Source organism: Hemiscyllium ocellatum, chromosome 39 (assembly GCF_020745735.1).
Source record: "Hemiscyllium ocellatum isolate sHemOce1 chromosome 39, sHemOce1.pat.X.cur, whole genome shotgun sequence".
NCBI lineage: Eukaryota > Metazoa > Chordata > Chondrichthyes > Orectolobiformes > Hemiscylliidae > Hemiscyllium > Hemiscyllium ocellatum.
The window spans coordinates 19,715,379-19,741,115 of NC_083439.1; the positions used below are offsets into that span (position 1 = coordinate 19,715,379).

Sequence of the window (25,737 nt, forward strand, 5' to 3'; positions counted from 1 at the left end):
AGAATGTTCTCAAGGGGGAGAGGGGCCAGTAGGAGGTCATTGTCCGCATTGGAACCAACGACATTGGAAGGGAAAAGGTTGAGACTCTGAAGGGAGATTAAAGAGAGTTAGGCAGAAATTTAAAGAGGAGGTCCTCGAGGGTAGTAATATCTGGATTACTCCCAGTGCTACGAGCTAGTGAGGGCAGGAATAGGAGGATAGAGCAGATGAATGCATGGCTGAGGAACTGGTGTAAGGGAGAAGGATTCACATTTTTGGATCATTGAAATCTCTTTTGGAATAGAAGTGACCTATACAAGAAGGACGGATTGCACCTAAATTGGAAGGGGACTAATATACTGGCAGGGAAATATGCTAGATATTCCCGGAAATACATCCAGGGAGGTTATTTGGGTGCTGAAAATGTGTTGCTGGTTAAAGCACAGCAGGTTAGGCAGCATCCAAGGAACAGGAAATACGACGTTTCGGACCAGAGCCCTTCATCAGATTCCTGATGAAGGGCTCTGGCCCGAAACGTCAAATTTCCTGTTCCTTGGATGCTGCCTAACCTGCTGTGCTTTAACCAGCAACACATTTTCAGCTCTGATCTCCAGCATCTGCAGACCTCACTTTTTACTCGGAGGTTATTTGGGTGGAACTGAGAAATAAGAAAGGGATGATCACCTTATTGGGATTGTATTATAGATCTCCCAATAGTCAGAGGGAAACTGAGAAACAAACTTGTAAGGAAATCTCTGCTATCTGTAAGAATAATAGGGTAGTTATGGTAGGGGATTTTAACTTTCCAAACATCAACTGGGACTGCCATAGCGTTAAAGGTTTAGATGAAGAGGAATTTCTTAAGTGTGTACAAGACAATTTTCTGATTCAGTATGTGGATGGACCTACTAGAGAAGGTGCGAAACTTGACCTACTCTTGGGAAATAAGGCAGGGCAGGTGACTGAGGTGTCAGTGGGGGAGCACTTTGGGGCCAGTGACCATAATTCGATTTGTTTTAAAATAGTGATGGAAAAGGATAGACCAGATCTAAAAGTTGAAGTTCTAAATTGGAGAAAGGTCAATTTTGACGGTATGAGGCAAGAACTTTCGAAAGCTGATTGGAGGCAGATGTTCGCAGGTAAAGGGACGGCTGGAAAATGGGAAGCCTTCAAAAATGAGATAACAAGAATCCAGAGAAAATATATTCCTGTCAGGGTGAAAGGGAAGGCTGGTAGGTATAAGGAATGCTGGATGACTAAAGAAATTGAAGGTTTGGTTATGAAAAAGAAGGAAGCAGACGTCAGGTGTAGACAAGATAGATCGAGTGAATCCTTAGAAGAGTATAAAGGAAGTAAGAGTATAGTTAAGAGGGAAATCAGGAGGGCAAAACGGGGACATGAGATAGCTTTGGCAAATAGAATTAAGGAGAATCCAAAGGGTTTTTACAAATATATTAAGGACAAAAAGGTAACTAGGGAGAGAATAGGGCCCCTCAAAGATCAGCAAGGCGGCCTTTGTGTGGAGCCACAGACAATGGGGGAGATACTAAATGAATGTTTTGCATCAGTGTTTACTGTGGAAAAGGATATGGAAGATGTAGACAGTAGGGAAATAGATGGTGACGTCTTGCAAAATGTTCAGATTACAGAGGAGGAAGTGCTGGATGTCTTGAAATGGTTAAAAATGGATAAATCCCCAGGACCTGATCAGGTGTGCCCGAGAACTCTGTGGGAAGCTAGAGAAGTGATTACTTGGCCTCTTGCTGAGATATTTGTATCATCGATAATCACAGGTGAGGTGCCAGAAGACTGGCAAACGTGGTGCCACAGTTTAAGAAAAGTGGTAAAGTCAAGCCAGGGAATGATAGACTGGTGAGCTTGACCTCGTTAGTGGGCAAGTTGTTGGAGGGAATCCTGAGAGAAAGGATGTACATGTATTTGGAAAGGCAAGGACTGATTCGGGATAGTCAACATGGCTTTGTGCATGGGAAATCATGTCTCACAAACTTGATTGAGTTTTTTTGAAGAAGTAACAAAGCATTGATGAGGGCAGAGCAGTAGATGCAATCTATATGGACATCAGTAAGGCGTTCGACAAGGTTTCCCATGGAAGACTGATTAGCAAGGTTAGATCTCATGGAATACAGGGAGAACTAGCCATTTGGATACAGAAGTGGCTCAAAGGTAGAAGACAGAGGATGATGTTGGAGGGTTGTTTTTCAGACTGGAGGCCTGTGACCAGTGGAGTGCCACAAGGATCGGTGCTGGGTCCTCTACTTTTTGTCATTTAAATAAATGATTTGGATGCGAGCATAAGAGGTACAATTAGTAACTTTGCAGATGACACCAAAATTGGAGATATGGTGGACAGCGAAGAGGGTTACCTCAGATTACGAGATCTTGATCAGATGGGCCAATGGGCTGAGAAGTGGCAGATGGAGTTTAATTCAGATAAATGCGAGGTGCTGCATTTTGTGAAAACAAATCTCAGCAGGACTTAGACACTTAATGGTAAGGTCCTAGGGAGTGTTGCTGAACAAAGCGACCTTGGAGTGTAGGTTCATAGCTCCTTGAAAGTGGAGTCGCAGGTAGATGGGATAGTGAAGAAGGTGTTTGGTATGCTTCCCTTTATTGGTCAGAGTATTGAGTACAGGAGTTGGGAGGTCATGTTGCGGCTGTACAAGACATTGGTTAGGTCACTGTTGGAATATTGCATGCAATTCTGGTCTCCTTCCTATCGGAAAGATGTTGTAAAACTTGAAAGGGTTCAGAAAAGGTTTACAAAGTTGTTGCCAGGGTTGGAGGATCTGAGCTACAGGGAGAGGCTGAACAGGCTGGGGCTGTTTTCCCTGGAGCGTCAGAGGCGGAGGGTTGACCTTATAGAGGTTTACAAAATTATGAGGGGCCTGGATAGGATAAATAGACAAAGTCTTTTCCCTGGGGTCAGGGAGCCCAGAACTAGAGGGCATAGGTTTAGGGTGAGAGGGGAAAGATATAAAAGAGACGTAAAGGGCAACTTTTTCATGCAGAGGGTGGTATGTGTATGGAATGAGCTGCCAGAGGATGTGGTGGAGGCTGGTACAATTGCAACATTTAAGAGGCATTTGGATGGATATATGAATAGGAAAAGTTTGGAGGGATATGGGCCGGGTCCTGGCGGGTGGGACTAGATTGGGTTGGGATATCTGGTCGGCATGGACGGGTTGGACCGAAGGGTCTGTTTTCATGCTGTACATCTCTATGACTCTAAATCATTAATTCACTACCACCGTTATGCAGCATGGTGGGATTCGAACCCAGGTCCCCAGAACATTACCATTCTCTAGTTGTAGTCTAGTGATGATACTCCCTGGAGGACCTCACCATCATCTTGTTTAGGACAACCAGGGATGAGCAATAAATGTTGCAGCACCCACTGAACTCACGAGAACTTAAAAAAAGGTCCATATAGATCTAACAAGCTCTTGAGATTTGACAGTATGTTACATTATAGACTCCCTGCAACGTAGTGTAATTCTGTCACTTTGTAGGCACTTAAATAGAGATTTACGAACTGTTTGCTTAATCAGTGTTAATGGGTAAGTATCAAAGTTAAAACCTGCCAATTGACACCTCGACATGATTTCTCCTCCTTGAATATTGACATGAGGTTTATGAATGCCTTCTCCTTGGTGCTTCTCTGTATTCCAAACTTTGTGTAAGTTTGGAAATTTAATTTGAGTTTCATTAAAAGCAAGTTTAGTCTGAAGACCCTTTTTGGGATACATAGCTGTCTTGCAATTCAGTTGAGGGAAATGCAACAAAAGTTTAAGAAGGACACAGAATTCCAAATTCTCTTACCTAGAATTGCACCCCTCTTTTAAATTTGTGGGCCTTCGGAAGTTAGTCATGCATAATTTAAGCTCGGTAAGTGACTTATAAATAACTACTGCAGAATGTACTTGTTATTTGAATGTATGTGTGTGGTTAGCAAGCATCTCCTATTAAGAAGTATGCTTGTATCAGACTTCATTAGCCACCATGTTTTGAATGTTAATGCAATTGCAGTGAGTTGAAATTACTGTTGCTTCTAAGCTACTTAACATAGCATTTACTTCAATGACTCACTGTACAATTGGTAAGCCTTTGCTTTCATGAGCAAATTTGATTATGGTATGTTAGGGCAGTACAATGGCTCGGTGGTTAACACTACTGCCTCACAGCGCCAGGTATCCGGGTTTCATCCCATCCTCGGGCGCCTGTCTGAGTTGAGTTTGCACATTCTCCCTGTGTGTGTGGGTTCGCTTTTGGATGCTCTGGTCTCCTTCCACAGTCCAAAGCTGTGCAGATTAGGGAGATTGGCCATAGTTTCCAGGGATGTGCAGGCTAGGTGGGTTAGCTATAGGAAATGCAGGGTTACAGGGGTAGGTTAGCAGGGTGGATCTGGTTGGGTTGCTCTTTGAACGGTCAGTATAGTCTCAATGGGCCGAATGGCCTGCTTTCACACTGTAGGGATTCTATTCCATGGTAACATTTATTTTTTGTATTAAATACTAGATGTATCTTACTACATTATTAGAGCAGTTGTATTTATCACTAATGAGCATAAATGTATTTGAAACATGAGTCATAAGCACTGGAAAAATGATATCCAAACAGAAATAGCTTAATATTCTTTTTGCTTTGATTGAATCATGAATGTAAAATCATTTCCATTGTGGTCTGAAAATTTTGATCTCTAGGGTAATTGAAATTCATACAACAGAAGATTTTAGGAACCAATTAGGGAAGCCTTTATACCTCAGATGATGCAAAAACAAATGTCTTTGTGATTTCTGCGTCACCTCTTTTGGCCAACATTTATACGATAAAAGCTGCTCACACTTCCAGAAACATGTTGGGAGCAGCACATTCTCTGAAATGTGATGTGACTCGTGACAGAAATACTGCTGCCCACAGACGCATAAATGTGTACAAGGCTGTTTAAATGGCGCACTAATGGCCACAATTTAGTAATCACCCATCAGTATGTAATATTTTTCACATTTTAGATCAAGCGAATTGAAGCCTCAAGAGATACAAGATCTCTGTGCTGCCTTGTTGATGTTCAGGAATGAAAAGGAAAGGTTTAGTGGAATGTGGTTTCTCGTAGTCTCATACCAACCTGAGAGGATCCTTATTTTCTAAAACATCTTCATTATGCCACCATATATAATTTATTAGATTATGAAAGACTAGCATTTACATAGAACCTTTCATGATAACAGAATGTCACAAAGTGTTTTACCAGTGCTTTGGAAGTCTGATTCCCTCTGTCCATTGTTGCTGTGATCTCCATCATTTGTTGTTTTCAGTAACATAACAATGGGTTTGCCCACAACAAACTCTCATATACAGTACGTCAATGTGATAATGACCAGATAATTTGGTCTTGCTTCATTGGTTAAGGAATAAGCATTGGATAAGCTTGGACCAATATCCTTTTGGGTCAGAAGTGAGTGCGCAATCAACTGAGCCGAGGCTGAAAACTTCCTTATATTTTAGAATGTTGCATTGTGTAACTTGAAGTGTGTATCAGTTGTGTTAGTGCTGGAGATTAATCACTTTGTACTACTGCTGATGCAGTAGTACCTGGATTGCAGATGGGTCCCTGGCTCACATTGCAGCTGACCATAGCAATAGATGTAAACCATCAAGAGAAAATTAAAATATAGGAACTGTTCCAGGGCATTAGCATCAGCGGTAGTATGAAATTATTTATCTCCATCGCTAATACAACTGATAAACCGTTGAAGTTACACCTTGAAACATTCTAAACTATAAGTAAGTTGCCAGCCTCGGCTCAGTTAATTGCACACTCACTTCTGAGCCAAAAGGTTATTGGTTCAAACCCCCCCTCCCCCCAGAGACCGAGCACAAAAATCAAGACTGATACAAACAGCTGAGGAGTTGTGCCCTCTTATCTTGTCCAACATTGGAGCAAGTGAGGTCTGCAGATGCTGGAGATCAGAGCTGACAATGTGCTGCTGGAAAAGCGCAGCAGGTCAGGCAGCATCCAAGGAGCAGGAGAAGCGACGTTTCGGGCATGAGCCCTTCTTCAGGAATGGGGAGTGTGTGCCAAGCAGGCTAGGATAAAAGGTAGGGAGGAGGGGCGCTGGAAGTGCGATAGGTGGAAGGAGATTAAGGTGAGGGTGATAGGCCGGAGTGGGGGTGGGGGCGGAGAGGTCAGGAAGAAGATTGCAGGTTAGGAGGGCGGTGCTGAGTTCGAGGATTGGGACTGAGACAAGGTGGGGGAGGGGAAATAAGGAAACTGGAGAAATCTGAGTTCATCCCTTGTGTTTGGAGGGTTCCTAGGCAGAAGATGAGGTGCTCTTCCTCCAGCCGTCATGTTGCTATGATCTGGCGATGGAGGAGTCCAAGGACCTGCATGTCCTTGGTGGAGTGTGAGGGGGAGTTGAAGTGTTAAGCCACGGGGTGGTTGGGTTGGTTGGACCAGGTGTCCCAGAGGTGTTCTCTGAAACGTTCCGCAAGTTTTGCATTTCTTGCGATTGCAGGGGAAGGTGCCGGGAGTGCAGGTTGGGTTGGTGGGGGGTGTGGACCTGACGAGGGAGTCACGGAGGGAGTGGTCTTTTCGGAACGCTGATAGGGGAGGGGAGGGAAATATATCCCTGGTGGTGGGGCGCTGATAGGGGAGGGGAGGGAATCAAAAAGTTATTATCAGCTGCCTCTAAAAGTACAATGTATTATAATTTTCTAGAATTTAATCTTTAAGTAAATGCTGCTTTAATTCTCAATGTGATACTACACAGGAATTTGCAGGCGAAGGTCTACGGACATTAGTGCTCGCCTACAAAGATCTGGATGAAGCTTACTTTAATAAGTGGCAGATAAGACACCATAATGCCAGCACTGCTCTTGAAAACCGAGATGAACAGCTTTCTGCCTTGTATGAAGAGATTGAACAGGACCTGATGGTATGACCATGAGGAGTATTGTGTTGTCGCATTGGTGAATTGCAGTACCTGATGTATACATGAAGGTTGTGACTTACATATGATGCTTAGCTTAAATTTTATAAGTGATTATATTCATATTACAACCTGGCCCTTATGTTGGTTTGACAATGAGCAGATTTTCATACATAATTATTCTGTTTAATGCAACCAAAGGGAGACTTTTACATATATTTTAAAAATAGGGAATCATCAGATTTTACGATAGATTTCTTAAGAAAGCAATACAGCATTCACAATACCAATAGTATACGGATAATTTTGACTTAATCATTAAGTGGAAATCAGCAAAACAAAATTGTGAAGTATCTGATGCATATCTAGCTTTTCTGGAGGTGTTAGGGTACAGTGTCTCTGTCTCATGTTCAAATCCCAGTCCAAGACTAGATGGACATGAAACGTGAGTTCATAATGCAGCCAAACAGGCTGTGTAAGAACTTGTAAATCCTTACAACATACATCATTGGTGGGTGGTAAGAGTTGGAGAGATTCCTGACCAGCTATGCAATGGAAAATAATTGGACCGTGTACCATGAGTGTTCATAGCTTCATGCTACCACATGTGTGTAAGTGCGTGTAGCCCCAGTAACACAAACTCATTGGGAGCAGGCTGGCGCAGTCAGCTGGACAATGTCGTTGAATCAGATCCTAGCCAACTGCGTGGAGCTCGCTGTTTGGGCTGGCTGGGCTGGTCTTGGGACTTGCCTCCTTACCCTTCCTGTTATAGCGGTAATGGAGCAGTGAGTACGACCTGCCTTGCGGCAGAGAACACAATAAGAAGACTAACAAATATAAATTCTGCAAAATATGGATCAATATTTTGTTTAGACATATTGACTATAAAAGCTTAATAGAGAAATACTAATGCGTAGCAAGTAATTAACTGTGTATTTAATGCTATTCAGTTGCTAGGTGCCACTGCTGTAGAAGACAAATTACAAGAAGGGGTTTCTGACACGATTGCCAACCTAACCCTGGCCAATATCAAGGTTTGGGTACTTACTGGAGATAAGCAAGGTAAATAGTAACCTCATTCTTTTATGAAGGATTATTTTAATTTTGGCTGTTTATGCAGATAAACCCATTGGATTTAATCCATCTGAGCTGTCTAAGCTAATTACCAACAGCGACTGTGGCAATCGGAAATGGATGGGGCAGAGTGGAGTTGAATATTTAAATTGAAATTTTCTCATTTGCATTTGACTTTGCAAACTGAACTCAACATATGTTGCTCATTCACTGGCTGTCAGTTAATATCTGGAAGGGTTCTTTTTGAAGATCCTTTTATTGTGTACAAATGTACAATTTCATGTCAGAAGGGTCACATTAGAAGTGTTAACTGTTTTTGTGTGAGAATATTCAGTGGACTTTGACCGGAGTATTTGAAAATTTACTCGCGATTTCAATGTTTTGAGTTAAAAGACAGAATTGAATTACAGATTTATTAATCCAAGCAGGTCCTGGGTGAAGGGGCTGGTGGTAGGTAGGCTTGTCCTTTTTCTCCTGCCAAAGGAGACCAGATGCCATCAGCCTGACAGAGATTGCACTGTCCTAGGTAGCTAGGAGCGTTGTGAGAAGAAACACCCAGCCATGAAACAGCAGGTCAATGACCTTTGGCGTTGGGCAAGGCCTAGTGCTGTCACCTTCTCTTTGCTATCTCACTCACTCCAACTCTGCCTTGCACAAAGTTAATCATTTACCACTCACACTGTATCGCGCACCACCTTCCACTCACCTCATCCTCCCAAAGTACTCACCCTTCCTACCACTTGCATCTCCTCCCCACTCACTCAGAGCACCTCCTGCTCTTCCACCACCACTACAGCTTTTCCGGTCACTTTCTGCTCACTCAATTCCTCCTTTAGTCACAGTGACGGTGATGTTACAAATTCCACCCTCCTTCCCAGAGCTCCAGCTCTACCCTGTGTCCTCCCAAGCTGTGACAGATCCCATCTGTATGTTTGAAGGAGCCCCACCTTCACAGTTATTATCCTGTCTGCATCGCAGCGTAATGACTTGACTCTCCCCACACTTGCTTTTACTGCTTTCCTCAACACAGCAAGGTCTCTCCCTGGTAAACCCCTTTGACATTTGCTCTCCTGGACTGAGAATGTCCACCCACCTGAACGGAGCTTGTAATTTGCCCTGGACTGAGTTTGGCAGCATCCCTGACTGACCCTTCACTTAGGACTATTCCCCTTTGGCTTTCAGATATGGCCATTGGTTAAAGCATTCTCATTCTGTTTGCTGAGTAAGCAATTGGCACACGCTGTGGGTGTGACCTTGACATAGCGGCGTGCCATGTAGTCATACACAAACATACAAACCAGGAACTAGAGTAGGACACTTGGCCCATCGAGCTTGCTCTGCCACTCAGTAAGATCACAGCTGATCCAATTTTAACCTCAACCTTCCTCCATAAGCCCATAATCTTTCATCCCTTTGGTAATCAAGAATCTGGCAACCTCTGCCTTTAAAAATGTAAAGATTCGGCACCCACTCCCTTTGGGGGAAGGGAATTCCAAAGACACTCAACCCTTTGAGAGAAATAAATGTTTCCTCATCTCGCCTTAGTGGGCGGCACGGTGGCACAGTGGTTAGCACTGCTGCCTCACAGCACCTGAGACCCGGGTTCAATTCCCGACTCAGGCGACTGACTGTGTGGAGTTTGCACGTTCTCCCGGGTTTCCTCCGGGTGCTCCCGTTTCCTCCCACAGTCCAAAGATGTGCGGGTCAGGTGAATTGGCCATGCTAAATTGCCCGTAGTGTTAGGTAAGGGGTAAATGTAGGGGTATGGGTGGGTTGCGCTTCGGCGGGTCTGTGTGGACTTGTTAGGCTGAAGGGCCTGTTTCCACACTGTAAGTAATCTAATCTAATCTAATCTCTGTCTTTAATTTTTAAACTGTGACCTCTAGTTCTAGGTTCTCCCAAAAGAGGGGGTAGCCTTTCGACATTCACCCAGTCAAGTCCCCTCAAGATCTTATGTGTTTAAGTTTATTCGCCTCTGACTGTTCTGAACTCCAGAGGATACAGACCTAGGCTGTCCAGCTTTTCTTCAGTTTTATGTCCACTCCCTTATAACCACAGGAAATTGCCTGGCCTTTGGTCAATGCCAGGCAGCAAGGCAAGGTAGAGATGCAGTGAGTGTCCATGTAGGTGCAAAATGAGTCAGAAAGGAAGCTGAGAGCCCTGACATGCATCTGCATGGATGCATGAGATGGGCATGTCCAATTTGCACACAGTGACCTGGCAGGAGCATCGCAATGTGAGCTGTCAGTGACCTCCAAAGTGCGATAGTGAAGCGTCTTGAGTTAGTCAGGGATCAACCACAATGACACGGTGAGGTTGCGGCTTTCCTGCTGCCGACTTCCATGAGTGAAGGCTGGAGGGGGGGCAGCGTTCACTGAGATGTTGCTGAATGATGGTGAACATGGCAATCAACCAGCAAGCTCCATCCTCCAGGTAACTGCGCAGACTCTCATATTTGGAACTGCCACCATCCAGCTTCTCCCCAGTACCTGATAATGAGATGAGTGTAGCTAATAATGAGTTAATGACACATAATGACAAAGTTCTCATTTAGCTATGGAAAGTTTAAGAAGAAAATCAGACTTTGTTTTCTTGACGAGGAGAATCTCAATTTTTCATTCTTGCTCTATTTTCCCAAACCTTTCGCCATTACCCACACCACACAAGGATTGGGAATATTCCACCGATTGTGTTTAGTAGCTGGCTGAATGGCATTTGAAATGACTGGAAAGAAATTGAAATTGGTGGATGATATACAAAACTCAACCCAGTCAGGCTGCAATAAGCCATCAAGCCACATCAAAACAGCAGTAAACATGAGAGGCAGAAATGAGATGATTCCACAAAAAAATGGGCAGAGATCTGAGGCCTGAGATTCTTGAACCACGTTCAAGCCAAAAAAAATTGCTAACAATGCAGGATATGGATGAGATTGTATTGTTGAAATCTCTCTGAGGTTGGTTGGAAAAGCCTTGGAGACTTATAAAGTCCACATTAGAATGAGTGAACTGTAAGGAAATCAGGACCTCTGATTGGAATGGAGGTTCACCAAGATGGTCTGTCAATTTGTGTTTGGTCATATCACAGCAGAGAAGGGATATCTACTGTACATTAGTGTTTCACCTGGAAAAATGTGGCATGGGAAGAGTTAAATGATCAGGTGTTTTATTAACAATGAGTACCAGAAGTCAGGATGATGGAAGAATCCACATCTAGGAGATAGTGTTATGCAATGGAGGAAAGAGATGGAAAAAGATCCTTAATGATTGGACTGTGACCATCTGATGCAGTGGCTTATGAGAAATGGTAGTTACTCGGATCTTCATCGTGGAGATGGATCAAAATGGACCCTTGGGAAATGGGGTAGGCACAATCCCTCAGTTGAGAAAAGGAGTCTGAGAAACTTTGGTTTGAAAAGAGAAACCATCATCAAAAAACAATGGAGGCACAGAAACTGTACAGCACAACAGTGTCTTTAAGTGAAGCAGCCGTGAGGAAGGATAATGAAAACATTAAGAACAAAAGGGAGCTTCAGTCAAGGAGGATAAATCCGAGTCACTGGATGTTGTCATTTGACATGAAAGCTGATATGAGTGGTGTGGATGGGTAACGGCCTGATTCACAGCAGACAGAATATGGATAACCCAAAGCAAGGCACAAACACAATTACATCAGATTATCAGCTGTTCAGTTTTCGCTGTGATATTGAGAACTACTGCCATGATTTAAAGGCACAGAAGAGAATGGTAAAATCAAATGTGAGAAAAATCAGATCCTCAGATAAATTGATGTTTGACTGGGAAATGTACAGTTCTCCTAAATGGATTCCTTTATATCTTTTATTTCACAGATATTGAGCTGTTTTGTTCTGCAAACTCCAATGGTCACAAACGGACTCTTTGTTACAATTAATGTTTTCCATTGAAACCCATTTTTCAAAATGATTTTTTTTATGGTTAGCCTTCATCATGATTTATGGGCCTATCTTGCAGTCTTGTTTGTTGCCTTCAACTTCAGCTGCATCCTGCATCTTAGACCTCAGACTTACATCTTGACTTACGAAGCAAAGCATCACTCAAATAAATTGGTTTAATAGAATTTTTGTGCCACTGCAATGTATGTGGGATTTGAAACTCCCAGAGCGAAGGTCCAATTCCAAACTGCTCCATCTTTGTTTCCCCTGGGCCTGCAGACAGTGGTCTGGAGTTTTTTCTTATTCATTCATGGGATGTGGCATCTCTGACTGGCTCAGACATTATTGCCTGTTCCTACTTGCCCTTGAGAAGGTAATGATGAGTTGCCTTCTTGAATCACTGTAGTCCATCTGTTGTAGATTGTGCCATTCGAGAGGGAATTCCTGAATTTTGACCCAGCGACAGTGAAGGAGTGGCGATTATATTTCCATGTCAGGATGATGAGGGGAACTTGAAGTTGTACAGGATGTTGGTGAGGCTGCTTCAGCAGTACTGAGTAGAGTTCTGGTCACCCTGTTATAGGAAAAATATTATTTAGCTGGAAGGAATTTAGAAGAGATTTACCAGGATGTTACTGGGAATGGAGGATTTGTGTTCTAAGAGGCTAGATAGACTGGAACTTCTTTCCTCTGGAGCGTAGGAAGTGAGGACAGACCTTATACAGGTTTATAAAATTATGAGGGGCATAGATAAGGTGAATGGTGTCCTTTCATTGGGGTGGGGATTTCGAGATGAATGGGAATATTTAAGGTAAAAGGAGACAGATTTTAAAAAGAAACAAAGGGCACCCTTTCATACAGAGGGTGGTTTGTGTGTGGAATAATCTTCCAGAGGAAGTAGTGGATGCAGGTGGCGTTACCGTGTTTAAAAAACAATTGGACAAGTACATGAATATGAAATGGAGAAAGGGAGGACTGCAGATGTTGGAGATCAGAGTTGAAAAGTATGGTGCTGGAAAAGCAAAGCACGTCAGGCAGCATCCAAGGAGCAGGTCGACGTTTCGGGCATAAAGCCTTCATTAGGAATATGGACCAAGCACAGGCAGGTGGGACTAGTTTAATTTGGGATTATCAGCATGGACAGGTTGGATCGAAGGGTCTGTTCCCATGCTCTATGACCCAGTGACCCGGATGGTGGTGTTCTGTTGTATCTCCTGCCCCTGTCCTTCTATATGGAGATGGTTGTGATTTTGGAAAATGGAAAAATGTAAACCGAAATTGCTGGAGAAATTCAGAACAGTTCTCCCTGAAGCCTCTATACCATCTACAAGGCACAAGTCAGTAATGTGATTCAGAACGGTTCTGATGGAGAGTCACTGGACTCGAAACATCAAACTCTGTTTTCTTCCCACAGATGCTGCCACACCTGGTGAATTTCTCCAGCAATTTCAGTTTTGTTTCAGATCTCCAGCATTCACAGTTCTTTGTTGTATTTCAGTGAGTGAGTTTATAAGGTGCTGTCTGGGGAGTCTTGCCTCCCACTGAGTGTCATTAATGGGCAGGTTGATTGTTTATGAATGTAGCTCCAATCAAGTTGCTGCTTTGTCCCAGATGGTGTCAATCTTCTTGAGTGTTGCTGGATCAGCACTCCTCCAGGCACTGGATCACAAGTGTATATTGTAACATAGTTATTTGCACTGATGCTGCTGTTTATTCATACCAGAATGAGCCGGACTCTTGTTGAATAATAAAAGCAGACATCTCCTGAAAATACTCAGCAAGTCCAGCATCATTTGTGAGGGGTGTAAGATATTAATGTTTCATATTGATGATCTTTTGTCAGAACAGGGAATGTTTCGGAATGCAGTAGATTAGATTAGATTCCCTACAGTGTGGAAACAGACCCTTCAGCCCAACAAGTCCACACCGACCCTCCGAAGAGTAACCCACCCAGTCCTATTTCCCTCTGACTAATGCACCTAAAACTGAGCAATTTAGCATGGCTGATTCACCTGACCTGCACATCTTTGGACAGTGTGAGGAAACCAGAGCACCCAGAGGAAACCCACGTAGACACAGAGAATGTGCAAACTCCACACAGACAGTCACCCAAGGCTGGAATTGAACCTGGGACCCTAGTGCTGTGAGACAGCAGTGCTAACCACTGAGCCACTGTGTTGCTCATCTTGAGATGGTCACATTAACTCTGTTTTGTTCTCTTCACAGATACAGTGCTGAGTATATACAGCATTTTCAGGAGATGTCTGTTTTTATTTCTGATTTCCAGCATTGACAGTAATCTGACTTTTAATTGTTACAGAAGTAGATGTAACCTTGGCTGGTTTGCTAACACTTTGAGTGCACAGTGGGTACTGTGGCATCTCCTACACATGTATATGCCTCACATCATTGTCGATGTGTCTGTCCTTGGCTATTGGTTTTGGTGATATGTGAGAAAACTTGGAAAGTGTACTGCTTGACCACGACAATCCCATCGCATTGAGTGATGTCACCCTGAGGACCCAGAGCTTGAAGCTTTAATGGGGCCATGAACTTGATGTAATCTTCCAATATGAACAATTGTTGAAGCACAAATGCAATCTCGTAGTGAGGTTGTAACACTGTATTACCTTATGTAGATGGTTTATGTGTGAAATAAATTGGATTTATGACCATGGTCCAGCATATTGAAGTGTGACAGCTTTCTTAATTTGTGTTAACCAAACTGGAAGATTGGATTGTCACAGTGTGCACTTTTCAGGGTAGTACATGGCTTTTGTGACCTAGAGGCTAGACACATTAGATTTATCACATGTTATATACAGAAGCAATACCTTTCCCCTGACAATTGATGTATTGATTGTCCCTCAGGAAAATGACACTATTGTTGATTACCTAATTCTCAAAAAAGCTAAGTACAGTTAGATTCGGAATAAAACCTTGAAACATTATAAAATACATTTAACCTTTCCATGACCTCTTAGAAACCAATCTAACCAAGTACATTGCTTGTTTAAGCTTTCTTTGTTCTTAGGCCATTACACTTTTCAAAGAGTTGCTTTTGTTTGCTCCTTTCCAGCTAAAAGCCATCCAATGCCTTACGAGAATTTAGTAATTTTGCTTATTTGCTGTTATGTAGTTTGTGGATCAGTGAGAAAATGAAACACAATCATTGTTCAAATGAAATTTCTAAGATAGGACTTTGAGTAGTTGTGGATTGGCTAACATTTAAACTATCCATAGGAAGCTGCAGTTAGCTTGTTATTGAGTCATAGAATCACAGACTCATACAGCATGGAAACCCATACTTCAGTCCAACTTGTTCATGCCAATTCTAGTTTCCCAAAATAAATTAGTCTCCCTTACCTGTGTTTGGCCCATATTCCTCTAAATCTTCCCTGTTCATTTACCTATCCAAAGGCCTTTTAAATGTTGTCACTGTATCTGCAGCTACCACTTCCTCTGGCACACAAACAACCCTCTGTGTGAAAATTGCTGGAGACCACAGTGAGCCAGCCAACATCCATGGAGAGAGAGTAAGCTAACATTTCGAGTCTAGATGACTCTTCATCAGAGCTGAAGTGAGATGTAAAGGGGACAGCTATACTATAGTTGTGGTATTGTATGAGGGTAGTGGAGGGGAAGATGCTGGTGGAGAAAGGATGTTGCTAGTTCAGATTAAGTGATCGGAATGTGAGAATGGCAGAACAATGGTGTGTCTGCTGACAGACTTGAAAGGACAAGACAAAAAGAATTGCAGATGCTGGAATCCAAGGTAGACAAGCAGGGGACTGGAAGAACACAGCAAGCCAGGCAGCATCAGGAGGTGGGCGTGTCAGGTGTAACCCTTCTTCAGGACTGAGGGTGAGTGTAAGAGGAGCTGCAGATAAAGTTGGAGGGCTGCGAGGAATGGTGATGAGGTGGGGATAGGTGAACATAGGCAGAGGGTATGACCTGGTTGGTCAATGGGTGCAACTAATCCAATTGGTAGCTGGATGGAAGAGTCAAAGAGAAGAATGGAAGCAAGGGGGAGGGGCTGTGAAGGGAGTCAGGAGATGGGAAGGGAGATTATTTGAAACTGGAGAATTCAATGTTGAGTCCCCCAGGCTGTAGGGTGCCCAGGTGGAAGGTGAGGCCAAGGATGGTCCTGTTGGAAAGGGAGTGGGAAGGGGAATTAAAATGGGCGGTGACTGGAAGAATGGTCATGTCAGAAAGGAAGGGAAAGGGAATTCAAATGGGTGGTGACCAGGAGGTCAGGTCGACCCCTGTGGGCCTGGCTGAGATGCTCAGTGAAACGTGCCCTGAGTTTACGCTTGGTCTCTCTGATGTAGAGAAGACCACTTCAGGAGCACTGGATACAGTAAACTAGGTTGGAGGACAACACCAAGCAGGCTGCTTCACAACCACCTGATGAAGAAGCAGCGCTTCGAAAGCTGGTGCTTTCAAATAAACCTGTTGGTCCATAACCTGGTGTTGTGATTTTTAATTAGGTGGGAGGAGAAGCAGGTGATCCTCTGTATCACCTGAAAGGACTGTTTGGGGCACTGGATGGAGGTGAGGGGGTGGTGTGCCAGCACGTTCTGCATCTTTTATGATTGCAGGAGATGGTACTGGGGCTTTGGGGGGCATTGCTGGAGAGATTGGCATGAACAAGGATTTGCAAAGGGAACGGTCCTTGCGGAAGGCAAAGAGAGGTGGAGGGGGAACATGTTCTTGGTGGAACCCAGTTGGAATTGGTGGAAGTGTTTAAGGATGATACATTGGATGCAGAGACTGGTGGGTGACAGGTGAGGACGAGGGGCTCCTGTCTTTATTGTGCTTTGGGGTGGGGAGTTCAGCAGTGGAACAGGGAATGGAGGTGGTGAGGTGGAGGGCTGTCTGGTTGACAGAAGGGAGAAAAGCATGTTGTTCGACATAGGTGGACCTCTGGGATGCTGGGGAGTGGAATGTCTCAACGTTCAAGCAGATGCAGCGAAGGCAGGGGAATTAGGAGAATGGGATGGAGTTCTTGCAGGATACTTGGTGAGAGGAGGTGTTGTCCAGGTAGTTACAGGAGTCTGTGGGTTTGTAGTAAATATCCATCTGGAAACTGTCACCAGAGATGGAAATGGAGTGGACAAAAAAGGGGAGGGGTGAATTTGAGGGCGGGGCAGAAGTTGTAGGCGAAGTTGATGAACTGCAAGGACAGAGAGTCCCACTGGGGAGGGGGGAGGGGGGAGCAAAGACATGATAACAGAGTGTAAAATGCTAAAGGAAAAGGAGGAAATGGTTACAGTTTGAAGGTGTTGAATTCAATATTGAGTCCAGGAGGCTGTAAAGTGTCTAGTCTGAAGCTGAGATGTTGTTTCCCCCAATTTGCGCTGGGACTCACTGGAACACTGCAGCATGTCGAGAATAGATATGTGAGCAAGACGCAGTGTTAAACTAACCGTTACAGGAATGTTGGGGTCATGCTTGACTGGGTTCTGCAAAGCAATCACCCAGTCTGCAATTGGTTTCTCCAATGTAGAGCAAATACACGCAATGTGCCCAATTCCAGTGAATCACAGCGCAAACTGGGGGAAACAACATCTCAGCTTCAGACTAGACACTTTACAGTCTTCTGGACTTAATATTGAGTTCAGTACCTTCAAATTGTGAACCATTTCCTCCCTTTTAGCATTTTCCAGTCAGTTATCATGTCCTCTCTCTCCCATCGTCTGTCTGTCTGCCCTTTCCAGTCTGGCAGGAGACAACACCATTGTTCTGCCATTCTCACATTCCGATCACTTAATCTGAACTATCATCTTTTCTCCACCAGCACCCACACCCACTACTAAACTATAGCATAAATGCTGTCCCCTCCACGCCTCACTTCAACTCGGATGAAGAGTCATCCAGACTTGAAACATTAGCTTGCTCTCTCTCCATGGATGCTGTCTGACCCGCTGTGATCTCCAGCAGTTGGTGTTTTCAGTACAGATTCTAGCACCTGTAGTCATTTGCTCCTATCCTCGGTGTGAAAAGGTTGCCCCTCGGGTCCCTTTTAAATCTTTCTCCTCTCGCCTTAAAAATATGCGTCCTAGTTTTGAACTCACCCACTCTATGGAAAAGTCATTTGCTGTTCACTTGATCCATGCCCCTCATGATTTATAAACCTCTATAAGGACACCCTCTCAACCTCCCAGACTCCAGTGAAAAAGGTCCCAGCCTATCCTTATAACTCAAACCCTCCAATCCAGGCAGCATCCTTTTCTGATCACTCTCCAATTTAGTAATGTCTTTTCTACAGTAGAGCGACCAGAAGTGTGCACAGTGTTCCAAAAATGTCCTCACCAATGTCCTGTACATCCCAACTCCTGTACTCAAAAGGTCTGAGCAGCCATTTTTCAGTGGATCATTTTTCAGTTGCTCACTTACACTTATGTTTCAAAAAGTCCAAAATATCCAACTGACAGACTGCTAAGAGCCATTGAATCAGGTCAAATACGTTGAGACAAAAACAGAAATTGCTGGTGAACCTCACCAGGTCTGGCACCATCGAGAGGGAGAAAGCAGGGTTAACATTTTGAGTTTGGTAACTCTTCTTCAGAATTGATAGCAGCTAAGATAAGGTGTTTTTTATATTAAAGGTGAGGTTTAGTGGGGAGAACTGAATGGATAAGTGGAGATAAGAGCCCACAGAGAGATATGGAAGGGGTGGGCCAACAAGGGGATTATTGACAGTAGGCCAGGAGAGAAGAGAAGCTGAATAAGTGATAGAGCTGAGAGTAGGAGAGAATCAGTATGTGCTAGAAGCGACCCCATGCCATGAAGGCTTGGGTGTGTGGTTTGTGAAAAACATGGAAGGATGGAATTAATATTGAGTGCTAGAGGCTGCAGGGTCCTCACGCTTCCCCTTGTTTGCTGAAACCTATCGTTTCTCTTTCTCTCTCTGGGATCCTTCTCCACCTCTCTGCTCGTCTGTCCACACACCCACCCCTATCCCCCACTTCCTGACCCCCCAAATGTATCTTCAGAACATGTACCAGATTTTCTTAGCTGCTATCAGTTCTGATGAAATGTCACTGGACTTGAAACATTAACATTGCTTTCTCCCACAGGTGCCACCAGACCTCCCAGATTTCACCAGCAATTTCTGTTTTTGTTTTCAATCGTCAATATCCGCAGTTCTTTGCTTTATTCAAATATATTACTTTTGAAAGTTGAAGTTTGGCTAAGTTGCATTGCCTGCCGCCTTCTCCTGTTGGTTACTGACCTTTCAATGACATTTTACTTCCACTCTAGACAGACAATGTCTATTCTAGTCCAGTATCTCATACTCTTGTAATTCTCTACTGCTTATGTGCCTATCTCTCTGAGGAGCATCTGTGTTGGTAAGAAAATGTGAGAATGTGTTGGCTATATGGAAAACTGTTTATACACTTACAAACATAATTAGGTAGTTTTTTTGTTTGCCTTCATGTTTGGATTTAGTTGATGGAAATGTGTTATTGATGAACATTCTGGTGTATGTTCATCGTCTTAAGTCTGGAAGAGGCTTTAACTCAGTTTGCTCTCAGGGAAACTGGGGCATTTTTCAGAGTATCTAAGGCAGAGGAAAATAATCTAGAATCATTACTTGTGGAAAATGTATGGACAAAGCAGAATTGGAATGGTTTAAGTCCAGTCTGATGAAATGGATAACCCGTTTGCTCAGAGACTATTAAAAGATTACCAAGGATTAGCTCGTCATTTATTATTTAACTGACTAATCAATTATTATGACAGATTAAGTGGTGATTTATCTCGCTGTTGTGTGGGGAATATTGGCTGCTATTTTTGCCCACATAGCATTGACTGCATTATAAAATTTCAAAAGTAGTTTGCATGGAGTATATTAAGTGTTTTTTGCATTCTTGACAAAACACAATTCAATTGCGGGGAAATATATTAACTTTAGCTTTCTGAAATTTGCACTCCACATTGGAAGAATGGTGATGCAATTGGGTGTCTATTGTAAGATTCACTGAGAAGCTCTCAGAAAATTAAAACAAGCATAAGTGTGTTTTGAGGTTGTGGAGTACACTGCCAAAGTTAATGATTGAAGCAGGCAACATATCTTAAATAATTGGATGATGAATAAAGAAGTAAAGGATAGGAGGAGAAGATGACAGACATGAAAATAGGACAAGTGTTCCTGTGGAGAGAAAGCCCAAATGGAGACATAAGATAGAGAGGTCTGTTTCGGTTTACCATTTTCTGTATGATTCTACAAAGCCATGCTCTGCAGTCTCCTTTGCCCTCCAGCTCAGTACTGTCCCCATGACTTGTCCGGACTTGTCCAACCTGCCTAGCTCCTTTTCCACCTATCCACTCCACCCTCTCCTCCCTGACCGATCACCTTCATCTCCTCCCCCACTCACCCATTGTACTCTATGCTACTCTCTCCCCACCCTCCCCTCGCTTATCTCTCCATGCTTCCAGCTCACTGCCTTTATTCCTGATGAAGGGCTTTTGCCTGAACCATCGATTTCGCTGCTCGTTGGATGCTGCCTGAACTGCTGTGCTCTTCCAGCACCACTAATCCAGAATCTGCAGTCATTGTTTTTACCTCTAGTTTTACTGTGCCAACTCAATCATCATTGCAGTCTGCACTAATCAACTCCTGTTTAGGATGCTTTGGAACAACCAGCCTCCTGCCGTCTTACCATGTTCTAAACACAGTCTTCCAGTCATCAGTGTCCCTTCTCCTTTTCACTCTTTTTCTCAAAATCTTACTACTGGGATTTAAGTGTCACAAGGCTGATGTCATTGTTCATCGTTGGTCTCCTCAACTTCGGTGAAGTCATGGGCTTTGGGTTTTGTCTTTTTTTTAATGTGATGAACCTTCAGAAGGTTGGTGAAAATAAGTACCTTTTGATTTTTGCATTGCCTGACTCTTTGCATTTCCTTTTCCTGTTTCCCCACAGAGACTGCAATGAATATTGGATACTCTTGCAACATTTTAACAGATGACATGAATGAAATTTTCATTGTGTCAGGCTACACTGTACTTGAAGTCCGTGAACAACTCCGGTAAAAAAATATTCAAGCATTTTTGCATGTCACAAATCTTTCCAATGCACTTATGCAGCTCATATATTTTATTTATATATATATAAAAAAATAAAATCAATATGTATGAAGGGATAAATCCATAGAATCGCTGTTACATTTCAAGATTTTGTTTGACCATTCTCCCACAGATGTAGATACTTTTAAAGCTTGTTACTAAACTAACTGTACACCTAAGTTTAAAACATGAGGCATGTAGACAAGTGATAATTAATATACTAAATGGAAATTATTTTCCGACTAGATTGAACAAACAATTTCTTAGCTTGTCTGGCAATCTCACACCGTACACTCATTGTGTGGAAAACATTTTGGCTTAGAAAGGGCGGATGTTGGAAAGATGTTTCCATTAGGTGCGGAGACTAGGACCCATGGGCATAGCCTTAAAATTAGAGGGGGTCAGTTTAGAGCAGAAATGAGGAGACATTTCTTCAGCCAGAGAGTCTGGGCCTATAAATTCATTGCCATGGAGTGCAGTGGAGGCCGGGACAGAGATCCATAAATTCTTGATCTCGCAAGGAATTAAGGGAATGTGGGGAGAGTGTGGGCAAGTGGAATTGAAACACCCATCAGCCATGATTAGAGTGGCACAGTGGCTCAGTGGTTAGCACTGCTGCCTCACAGCACCAGGGTTGCAGGTTTGATTCCAGCCTCGGGTAACTGTGTGGAGTTTGCACATTCTCCTCGTGTCTGCATGGGTTTCCTCCGGGTGCTCCGGTTTCCTCCCACTGTCCAAAGATGTTTTTCATCACAAAGATGTGCAGATCAGGTGAATTGGCCATGCTGAATTGCCCACTGGTGTTAGTGTTAGGAGGGAAATGGTCCTCGGTGGATTACTCTTTGGACGGTCGGTGTGGACTGGTTGGGCCGAAGGGCCTGTTTCCACACTGTAAGGAATCTAAATGGTGGAGTGGACTTGATAGGCCGAATGGCCTTGCTTCCACTCCTATATCTTTTGGTCTTATTTTGGTCTCCAAAGCAGCCTAAGTCAGTTACATAATTTGAAAAATGTTCATAGTGATACCATCGCATTTGAAAAGAAATCCATTGTGGATTTTGTAACAGTGCGGTTATGTACCAATGTAGTTTTCCACCCTAAACCCCCAGGTGGACAATGGATAGAATGGTTTGTACGTGCAGAAATGCCACCTTTTTGTGAGCCCAATGATGGGATACTTTTACTGATTGACCCTAAATCAGAAGTGGGTGCTGGGCTCCATAGGTTCACCAGACAAAAGCTATGTGACCCACCGTGTCAGCTTTTTGCTAAAGTGAACAAAACCAAACGTATTGCCCAACTCTTTCATGGTTCTCTAACTTTCCCTTTTTTAAAATCTTTATCTACATTCTCCCTAAATGATAATGAGGAGGTAATGGGGTGGCAATGGCGTATCCTGATGAAGGCCTTATGCCCGAAACGTCGACTCTCCTGCTTCTCAGATGCTGCCTGACCTGCTGTGTTTTTCCAGCACTACACTTTTCGACTATGAGGAGAGATGGGCTTGTCTGGGTCCCACCCCTCCCCTATCAGCGTTCCGAAAAGGCCACTCCCTCCGTCACTCCCTCGTCAGGACCATACCCCCCACCCCCCCGCCATAGCCACCACAAATTCACCTGCACCTCCACACACATCATCTATTGCATCTGCTGCACCCGATGTGGCCTCCTCTATATTGTGGAGACCAGGCCGCCTACTTGCAGAACGTTTCAGAGAACACCTCTGGGATACCCGGACCAACCAACCTGTGGCTCAACACTTCAACTCCCCCTCCCACTCCACCAAGGACATGCAGGTCCTTGGACTCCTCCATCGCCAGACCATAGCAACATGACGGCTGGAGGAAGAGCGCCTCATCTTCAGCCTAGGAACCCTCCAACCACAAGGGATGAACTCAGATTTCTCCAGTTTCCTCATTTCCCCTCCCCCCACTTTGCCTCAGTCCCAACCCTTGAACTCAGCACCACCCTCCTAACCTGCAAACTTCTTCCTCACCTCTCCGCCCCCACCACCACTCCGGTCTATCACCGTCACCTTAACCTCCTTCCACCTATCACATTTCCAACGCCCCTCCCCAAGTCCCTCCTCCCTATCTTTTATCTTAGCCTGCTTGGCACACTTTCCTCATTCCTGAAGAAGGGCTCATTCCCGAAACTTCGGTTCTCCTACTCCTTGGCTGCTGCCTGACCTGCTGCGCTTTTCCAGCAACACATTTTCAGCTCTGATCTCCAGCATCTACAGTCCTCACTTTCTCCTCCTTGTCTGGGTCTATGTTCACTAAAGTCTAAAAGGATGAGATGGAGTCTGATTGAAATATATAAATTTCTAACAAGGCTGGACAGACTAGATGCCAGGAAAATGGTTCTCCTGGTTGGGGAGTCCAGAACCAGCAGTCAAAGTCTCAGGTAGGCCATTTACGACTGAGGTGAGGAAACATTTGTTCATTCAAAGAGTAGTGAGCCTGCAGAATTCTCTGTCACAGAAGGCCAAGTTATTGAATATATTCAAGAAAGAGATACATTTTTAGATTTCAAAAGTGCCAATTGTGAGAAAGCAGAAAATGACATTGGCATAGAGGGATCAGCCATGATCATATTGAATGGCAGAGGGGCTCGAGGGGTTGAATGGCCCCCTGCTGCTCCTAGTTTTTTTGGTGTATGCGTAATTCAGGTATGCCTTCACCTGAAGTTCACTTGAAAATCTAGAAACGACTGTCAACATTTACCTCAAATTAAATTCATTTGTAAAGGAAAGAAATCAGTACCTGCCGATAAAATGGCAGATAATATAACTTTCCCTGGAGTGCTTTAGTGCTTTCTGCTCTTTTATATAGAAGTGTATTCCCAGTGTGCTCAATTATTCCAATGGAAATAGTTTTATATTACAGAATCAAAATACTTGCCAAAGTTGAAAAAAAGGGATATACACACACAATGTGCTTTAAGGCAATGTTAAAAAAAACACAAGTTAATGTCACAGACCCTGAGGCTACAGAATATCACTGAACATTATGAATGTGCTACTGGCTTTAAGCATTCTGAAAGAAGCATAAGAATTTGATGGGAAGAATTCCACGTGTGGAAGTGGTAATAGCTGAGTGACCCAAAAGAAAAGCATGTAGATGACAATTGCTTCTCATTAAAGTTATGTGAATTTTTTTTTACAGTTCGTGAAATTAGAAGATTAGCAATTTCTTGGGGGAATGAATCAATTCTTAACGGGATTTTTGCCTCGTTTTGAAAGAATTGGAGTTTAGAATTTCCAATTAACATAGTTTTAATAACATCAATCAAAATATCTAGGTTAGTGGGTACTTGTGTTTTATTTTAATAAAATCGCAAAGTTCTATGATGCGCTTTGCATTCCAGGAAAGCGACACAGCAAATGATGGGAACGTCTATTTGCAATGGACATGCTGTCTCTGAAAAGAATGGAACTTTGAAGTTAGAATCGGTGATTGAAGAGACTGTTATGGGAGACTATGCGTTGGTTATTAATGGACACAGTTTGGTAAGTGTGAAAACTGAACGTGGTCACGAATGTTGCATATAAGTCCAACCCTAACCATGACCCCACCCCCCCCCCCCATCACCAAACCATCATCTCCCAGATCATACAGAACCTCATCACCTCAGGAGATCTCCCACCCACAGCTTCCAACCTCATAGTCCGGGAACCCCGCACTGCCCAGTTCTACATCCTTCCCAAGATCCACAAGCCTGACCACCCTGGCCGACCCATTGTCTCAGCATGTTCCTGCCCCACCGAACTCATCTCTACCTACCTTGACACTGTCCTATCCCCTCTGGTCCAGGAACTCCCCACATATGTTCGAGACACCACCCACGCCCTGCACCTCCTCCAAGACTCCTGTTTCCCTGGCCCCAATGCCTCATCTTCCCCATGGACATCCAGACCCTCTACACCTCCATCTGCCATGACCAGGGCCTCCAAGCCCTCTGTTTCTTCCTCTCCTAATGTCCCCAACAGTACCCTTCCACTGACACACACATTCATTTTGCTGAACTGGCCTCACCCTTAACAATTTCTCCTTCGAATCCTCTCACTTTCTCCAGATCAAAGGGGCAGCCATGGATATCTGCATGGGCCCCAGCTATGCCTGTCTCTTTGTTGGCTACGTAGAACTGTCCATCTTCCGTAGTTACACTGGCACCACTCCCCACCTTTTCCTCCGCTACATCGATGACTGCATTGGTGCCACCTCATGCTCCCGCGAGGAGGTTGAGCAATTCATCAACTTTACCAACACATTCCACCCTGACCTTAAATTTACCTGGACCATCTCTGACACCTCCCACCCCTTCCTGGACCTCTCCATCTCCATTAATGACGACAACTCGACACTGACATTTTTTACAAATCCATCGTCTCCCACAACTACCTGGATTACACCACTTCCTACCTTACCGCCTGCAAAAATGCCATCCCGTATTCCCAATTCCCCCACCTCCGCCGTATCTGCTCCCAGGAGGACCAGTTCCACCACAGAACACACCAGATGGCCTCCTCCTTTAGAGACCGCAATTTCCTTCCCACGTGGTTAAAGATGTCCTCCAATGCATCTTGTCCACATCCCACATCTCTGCCCTCAAACCTCACCCCTCCAACCATATCAAGGACAGAATCCCCCCCCCCGGTGCTCACCTTCCACCCTAGCAACCACATCATCAGATGACATTTCTGCCACCACCAAACGGACCCCACCACCAGGGATATATTGCCCTTCCCAC

At 43.9% G+C, this 25,737-nt stretch overlaps 1 protein-coding gene across 2 annotated transcripts in view; it reads left to right on the plus strand.

The window, feature by feature from the left end:
- atp8b4 (ATPase phospholipid transporting 8B4) overlaps positions 1-25,737 on the plus strand; it is a 258,094-nt gene that overhangs the window by 196,938 nt on the left and 35,419 nt on the right. For both annotated transcript variants that reach the window (XM_060853370.1, XM_060853371.1), the window contains exons 19-22: positions 6,768-6,932; positions 7,877-7,988; positions 20,844-20,949; positions 24,355-24,496. In XM_060853370.1, the coding sequence (XP_060709353.1) occupies positions 6,768-6,932; positions 7,877-7,988; positions 20,844-20,949; positions 24,355-24,496 (525 nt within the window). The remainder of the gene's footprint in view (positions 1-6,767; positions 6,933-7,876; positions 7,989-20,843; positions 20,950-24,354; positions 24,497-25,737) is intronic.